This window comes from Populus trichocarpa, chromosome 5, assembly GCF_000002775.5.
Source record: "Populus trichocarpa isolate Nisqually-1 chromosome 5, P.trichocarpa_v4.1, whole genome shotgun sequence".
Lineage (NCBI taxonomy): Eukaryota > Viridiplantae > Streptophyta > Magnoliopsida > Malpighiales > Salicaceae > Populus > Populus trichocarpa.
In genome coordinates this window covers 17,163,638-17,171,151 of record NC_037289.2, presented here as the reverse complement: position 1 = coordinate 17,171,151, position 7,514 = coordinate 17,163,638, and the positions used below count along the sequence as shown (strand labels likewise).

The window sequence follows — 7,514 nt, the reverse complement described above, 5'->3', positions numbered from 1 at the left end:
TATATGAGTATCACACGCCAGGTCATTACTCCGGATCCCGACTAAGTTTCTCCACCTGGATACTTGCAGTACGAGCAACATGTCCAACGGATTCAAAATCTCATAATTAATCAAATATTTTAATAATTATTTTAAAAAAACAAAAGTTCACATTGTTGTGTCCTAGTAGTTAAATGTTTTGCGCTAGACTTGATACCTTAGACTTGATACCTTATGAGCGAGGTTAACTCTTAATAATGTTGTTGTAGAGGACAAGGTCACTCAAGCAAGTGCGTGAGCTGGATCCAGTCGTACTACTGATGAGTCTGGATCATCAAGTAGATGACGTTCACGTAGATAAATAGATGAGTTATGTTTATATATTTTAGAATTACTTGAATATTGTATTATTGAATTATTTTTTTATTCATTTTGTATGTATATATGTTTTTTTATGCATTCCTAGGGCTACTTATGATTATGAAATGTGAGAAGTTATTGAGTTTAGATATAATTTGTTGATTGGGGTTATTGTGGCTTTTTATAGGTTTTTTAAACAAGAAAACATTTTGGGTATAGTTTCTATAGAGGAAAAACTATTTCCAAATTTTATTAAAATTATAAAATTTTTAACTCTTTAAAACTTAGATTAAAAAAAACTATGATTTAATAAATCTTTTCAGGCTCAAAACACAAATTTTTTCAAAAATAGACAATAGCTAAAACGGTCTAATATATATCGCAATTCTAAACCACGACGTTTGATTCCATGTTCAAACACACCGGCCTTACCTGGACGGCCAAACATGTATAAGCTTAGAAAAACCCATCCTTCTTATGTGACTTGGTTTATTACCCATCTCGGTGTAAAATTCTTTATTCAAAGACTTAAGTCATCTAACTTGCTTTTTTAGTATTAATGTATAATATACTTTTTATGGGCTCATCTTCTCGTGGTCTTGTTATTTATTTAGCATTATGCACAAGGTTGGTATGTTCCAATGTCAATCAGTTTCCATATCAATAGTTATTGATTCTTGTCTTTCCACCACTTATAAGAGTGGTTTTGCTTATTTTAGCCTTGTTTTGTATCATTTGGTGGTTAGAGCTCTTCAATATCTTATTTTTACATGATCATATATTTATTTTATTGTTAAAAAGTTTTGTCAATTCATGAATTCTCCATTTGAGGACCATTTACTTGTGAATAAATGTATTTTATGTTCTGTTCATAGCACAACTTATTTTTGCTCATCTTTTACTCCCTCTTATGATCTCTTATTACATAAAAGATGACTAATGTTATTTATAATTGCTTGATTTTCTATGGACGTTATTACTAATGTTATTTATAAGTTAATTACAAGGGCTCTTTTCATTTTATAAACTTGATTATTTGTCATTTTCTCCTTACAGCAACTTATCTCCTGACCAATTTAGTTTTTTACTCACATATAAAATATGTTAAAATAGATTTTCATTTTATTTAGGGTTGTGAAAAAGAATTATAGGTTTAGTTTTTTGTATTTAGCTTTTCTTCTTACTAAAACAATTAACTTGCCACTTTATTTTTTAATTAGTTTTTTGTATTCTTTTTGTATTTAGCTTTTCTTCGACTAGATTGTCCACATACATGGACAATCTTCTATAATTTGTTTATTCTATATAGAATAAACAAAAATAGAATTGAGATACGTACTAGAAAACCATCTTGATTGAGTCTTCACAGGGTTGAAGGGTTCATAGAACAGTCATTTATATCAATAAAAACTTTCGAAGAAAACTGTAAAAAAGGCCTTTAAAATCTTGAGCTGGTAAATTTAGATGAGGTAGTACTTTCATGATGGTGCCCAATTCAAAGGGCAGCCCTAAATTGCAGATTTAGAAGTTTTTCCAAAAAAAGAAAGAGAAAAAAATACCCTCTTATAGCTATGGTAACAAACACATATTATAAGCTATTTAATCTGTAACTTCCGTTGGCTGTAATTTAAAAAAAAAAAAAAAAAACTTGGGTTGTACAGACTATCTTCTAAAAAATTCAAAATATAAATAAAAAAACTCATACAATCATCTAATCAAATAAATCGATAATTATTTATGTAAATAAAAATAAATTATTAACGATAACCAAAAGAAAAATCTAGAAAAATTAAAAAATGGATGTAAGCCAAGATATTTGATCCTGTAAAATGAGATATTTATCTGTTTGTCTCTACTGAATTTGCTTATTAAAATCAATAAAAGATAATGGAAACAAACAAATACGAAACTGAAAACATTATGCAAGACCAAACATATAAGAAATCTTATTTAAAAATAAATATTTTTTTTTATAAAATAAAGTTCATCTTTATAAAATAAAAAGAATTATTCAAAAATTAAATATAAAAAAAATCATTCTTAAAAAACTTTTATTCAAAAAAAATCTACAAAACTCACGATCTAGGCCATGAGATCAAAATAAACTGATAGAGAATAAATTGAAGATAACCACAAAATTATTTTTTAAAAAAATAATATTGAATACTAAAATTGTAAAAGAAATTAAGAAAAAAAATCCCAAACGACATGAACTTGTCAAACATGTTACCAATGGCAATAGACGAGAAGCATCACAAATTAAAAAGCTCTGCGCGAAACTTCGATTGGTGGAAGCCAGTCCATGAAGATTCTCCCTTTTCTTACGTGCAATTCCCCTCTTTCGGTAAGCATCTAGTATCTCACCAAATGAACATTTCTCTAAGCTTATCCTGAAACCCATATCCCATCAAATCAAAGGCTAAAGAATGAAACATGAGGGGAAAAAAAAATGAAACCCATTCCCCATCAAACAAAAATTGTGATTAAAAGAATGAGGGAGAAAATTGAAATAAAATAAATTAGAGGGTGTCAAAAAATTTTAAATTGGAGGGTTAATTTAAAAACAATTAAACTTTAACAAAAGGGAAAATAAATCAAAAGAATGAGGGGTAAATTGAAAAAAATAAAAAAAACATAAACTTTGATTGAAAGATAAAATTGAAAATTAACAAAACTTTAACAAAAGAGCCAAGGGAAAAAAAATCAGAAATCAAAAGAATAATGATTGAATTAGAAAAAATAATATATAACAAATTGTAATTCAATAACTAAATTAAAAATAACTAAACTATTATAATAAGACAAAAGATGACAATAAACAATAAAAAACAAAAGGACTGAAATTGAGAAATTTAAAGAAAAAAAGGGGCAAAGGTGCACTTTCTCTGGAAGAGAAAGAAAACAATGAAGAAAAAAAAGAAACGATCATCGGTAAGAAACCAACCATAATACGTCGGCATGTGCCACCTTAGAAGAAAGAGGATACAACAACATATTCAATGACATGGCGAAAATATAGGTTTGGCCACTGGTTATGTCTGCACGCGCCCTCCAAACACCGTGGATGACATCTACGTACTAACTGGCTCGTGAACGTGATGCGGCAACACCTTTTTTGAATAAAATAATTATTTCCCAATATAGAAATATCAGAATGCCTTTCATGAACCTAAGAGTCACAAAAAAAAAACCATAGTGAAAGTACACAAATACCCCTAGACACATGCCTTGATTTTTGTCTTTTCTAAAGGTATAATAATAGTATTTCTACTTTATTTCAAACTATAAAAAACCAAAACAGCCCTTAGTCAACAACTAATTTTTTTTTTACTTCAAAGGTAAATAAGTATTTTAACTATTTTAATGTTTTTGAAAAGACTAAAAAACCCATGGACAACAGCTCAAGAAATGGTTAAATTTAGGGACAAAACCATATTTATACTATGTAAAAAAATAGAAAATACTAACATATCCCTCAACAACCTTTCAATGACTAAAAAAGACCAAAACACCCTCAATATCATTATTATTTTTTTTCAACTTGTGGATAAAAGAGTAATTTTATTATAGTAATCTATAATAAACTATATCTACCGCTACATATTTTAGAGTTTTTGGTATTTATAAAATTTATGGTTCACCGATTTATACAGCGCGTAAAAATAGGTTAACACATAAATGTGAATTATGATTACATTTTTTCCTATCTAGATTTGATTTTTCTTATCATTTTAACTTCCAAAAAGATTATATATATATATATAAATATATCACGAAAAATACTAAATTAAAGAAAAATAAAGCATTCTGAACTTAAAAGGGCCAAATAAATTTTATTACAAGTAAAAAAAAAAAAGTCAAAATCAAATTCAAGAAACCAAAGATTTACCATGTGACAGAACAAGACCAGAGGAAGGCATCCTATCAAACATGGCCAAAAATTAAAGAACAGCCCAAATAATAAAAACAACAAAATAAAAGTCACCGTCTAATGACATTCTAAACCCACAGGAAAAGAGGAGTGGAAGCAACAGCGCAGCTAATGAGAACCGAAAAGGGAGCAGAGATAGAATATGCCATCCCTTTCGCTGGTGCTTGTGCTGGAACTTCAATAATTACTGGAGCTGCTGCTGAAACCCCATTATCATCACTGTTCGATGGTGCCGGAGCTGGGGCTGAAGGTTGGTTATTTGTTGCTGGCTCTATAACAGGATACGGTGGAGATTCTGTCGGTGGAGCTGGCTCTGGAACGGAGGATGGAGGGTTAGCTGCATAAACATTTTCCACCAAATAAAAATGTTTAAGCTGTCGTCAACAATAATTAACAGGGAAAAGAATTTCCCTTACAAAAGAGTTCAAATAATTAAATATTATGGGGCGTGACAATATAATCAGGAGCTTGATGATAATCTTTGCTCTACACTACACCTTTTCATCACTTTAAATTCGTTGATTTTTATTTTTTAAATTCATTGTTCATGAAAGGGCTTGTTGTCTTATTTGTCAAATTAGGAAACATTGAATATCCAATTCCAAATCCCACGCCATTCATGTCTGTCTGTTTTAGTAGCTGAATACACACAAAGTAGATCTTTCATATTGTTAATTATCATCAAAGCAAAGCAAGATAGAACAATTTCAGATTGAAATTGCGAAAAACTTAATCCAAAACTTACGTACCAGGTGCACCGGTAGCAGGCACAGAGACTGCATGCAAAACAAACACATCATCAAATAGATAAATAATCAATCAAATGAAACATGCTAAGAAAAACGATCCAGGTATTAGATTACTCACTGCCACATTTACTAAGAGGAGGAGCAGAAACTCCACACTTAGAAGATAAAGCTGCAGCCCTGGTAAGATTCAAAGCAACGCCAAAATCTGCACTATGCTTCAATGCAAAACATAAGCACTCAGCATCCAGACTAAGCACTGCTTCAAACCCAGCACAGCAAGAAGCAGTGGGCTTCGCCGCTTCGCTACCATCCGACAAATAGGTTATACAATCCAACATGTCAAATGCCACATCGGTACAATCTGCTGATGGTGACGGTGCTGGTGATTTCCGAGGTGATGATTCATGGTGAGCACTGTTTGCTAGCAAAGCCAGTGTGGCCAAAATGCAACCAATGAAGAGACTTCTCTTCATTTTTGCTGTTGTTTCTAGGTTGAGGGTGATCTAGAGAGGCTATAAGAAACGAAAATAAGAAAAAGTGTGGGTATCTAGGGTTTGTTATGTTGGTTTATATTTATCACTTTAAATAAATAACTTAAAAATAAATTATATTTGAGAATCTCCATGAATCTCTCTACCAGTAGTTTAAATTCCGCTTTTATTTTGGGATTTTAGTTTTACACTTTCTAAATTTTAACTTCTCATCATCTATTTAAGTAAACTAGTGTTCTAGTAACTCTAGAGTTCTTGTACCTTTAGATGATTACTCCATCCTACAGCATCACAATTATCACCTGAAATACCTATTCTATGCATTCGCACCAACTAATGCGTGAAAATTTCAACAATTTTTCTAGGATTGCTAAACAGGATAGCAAGGAGAACAACTCCACTTCTAATTTAGTTTTTTTTTTTTTTAGTTGGGAGTTTGATACGATTGTATTTATGGTTTGGGCTCGATACTCATGATCATTATACAAGTTAAATTAGTACTAATAAACTAAAAGAATTGGATCAAAGTAGCATTTTGATCATCAAACTTTTTTTATTTATGATTTTATCATTCTAAATAATATTAGCATGATTTTTTGTGTTTAGATTTCTTTGAATTTGCATGATCTCGCATATATAAGAAGTATCAAGTAACATTCAATGACAAATTAAAATTGATTTTGTGAAGTAGAATTTTAGATTATAGTTAAAAAAAAATTATACTAACAAAGATCAAATTTAACAAAAAAAAAAACCTCATTTACAATTGGGCACAAGTAACTTCATTTTCATCCCTGGCAATTAATTTATGTATTTATTTTATGTATTTATTTAGTTTATGTATTTTTTATCTCACTTATTTTAGCAATTTATATTTTTGTTCAATATTTATTTTTTCACGTTTCAGTTCCTGGATATTGAGAGGAGCTGAGAGAAAGTTGCTAGAAAATATTAAAGGAGAGACAAGGTGCTCAGATGATCATATTCTAGTTAGTAAAGAGATTGATCTTGAATCTTGATGTTAATAAGTTCATCGATCTTTTTTATGATAGTTCAATGAAGGTTATGTTTCTCTTTAACCAAGCTGGAAAAACTAGATCCAAGTCCATAAAAAAAATTTATTCATTTATTTTTTGTTTTCAGAGTGATAATAGGGTGTTTTGGAGTTAAAAATAGATTTAGTGTTTCTATTTTGTTTTTAAGTGTTTTTCAAGTAAAAATAAATTGAAAAATAATTTTTGTGGTTTGAAAACTTGAACCTCAATTTCAATGATCAAAAGAATGTTCTAGCGAGTGACGAGTAATTAGGCATAGTAGTCGACATGTTATATGTTTAGAAAGAGTAGAGCGAACAACATCCGCTCTTTCAGAAAAAACCAGCCAAGTATGTGTGCTTCACCTTATTTTTTTAAATTTCATTATTGTTTTAAAATTTAAAATCAACACCCACTCTATTTTTAAAAAACTTATTAGTTTATTTATTTAAAATATTAATTAATATTTTTATTTCTTTCTTTAATTTCATAATGCTTCAAAACAGTTATTGTGATTTGTCTGCAAATTTTCTCTCTCTTATATCTAATAAATAAGTTGTACTTTTATGATGCATTTATGTTAAAAAAAAATGTTTGTTCTTAAAAACCAAAATTAACATCTAATTAAGATAAAATAAATGAAAACATAAAATAATAATAAAACATAATGGGGGTAAAATATTTGCATGTGCATCTAACTTTTGCTTTTATTAGAAATATTAGCTTATCGCTTAAGTATTTAATTAGCATTAACAACTCATTTTCCTTTTTATTTTTTACTTATAATTATTTTATTTCATATTTTAATTAATACTCACTCTTTTACTTTTTAAATTATTCAGTTTAACTATTTCTAAAATAGTAATTAACCTTTTTAATTGTTGTTTTTAATTTTTATTATACTTCAAAGAGATTATTGTAATTGTATTTAAATGTTTTTAACTTTTATTTTATATAAGTAATTTGTATT

At 29.0% G+C, this 7,514-nt stretch overlaps 1 protein-coding gene across 2 annotated transcripts; it reads right to left on the bottom strand.

Annotated features, from left to right (window-relative positions):
• Positions 1–4,186: 4,186 nt before the first annotated feature.
• Positions 4,187–5,592, bottom strand: LOC7468910 (non-specific lipid transfer protein GPI-anchored 31). Of its 2 annotated transcripts, none has more exons than XM_024600391.2 (3): positions 5,138–5,592; positions 5,020–5,046; positions 4,187–4,583 (listed from the first exon to the last, which is right to left on the bottom strand). In XM_024600391.2, the coding sequence occupies exons 1-3, from the start codon at positions 5,490–5,492 to the stop codon at positions 4,339–4,341; spliced, it is 627 nt and encodes a 208-aa protein (XP_024456159.1). In that variant the 5' UTR covers positions 5,493–5,592; the 3' UTR covers positions 4,187–4,338. The 2 variants fall into 2 exon arrangements, with proteins under 2 accessions (XP_024456159.1, XP_002306589.2); XM_002306553.4 differs by having other exon boundaries at positions 4,187–4,607; positions 5,138–5,587.
• Positions 5,593–7,514: the final 1,922 nt, after the last annotated feature.

What these genes read in the sequence shown, in the direction of transcription:
- LOC7468910 (XM_002306553.4), bottom strand. Translation starts at nt 5,492, where the DNA reads ATGAAGAGAAGTCTCTTCATTGGTTGCATTTTGGCCACACTGGCTTTG. An exon ending in TCCTCTTAGTAAATGTGGCA is followed by an intron (nt 5,047 to 5,137) that starts GTGAGTAATCTA and finishes TTTTGCATGCAG; the next exon opens with TCTCTGTGCCTGCTACCGGT. An exon ending in GCCTGCTACCGGTGCACCTG is followed by an intron (nt 4,608 to 5,019) that starts GTACGTAAGTTT and finishes ATGTTTATGCAG; the next exon opens with CTAACCCTCCATCCTCCGTT.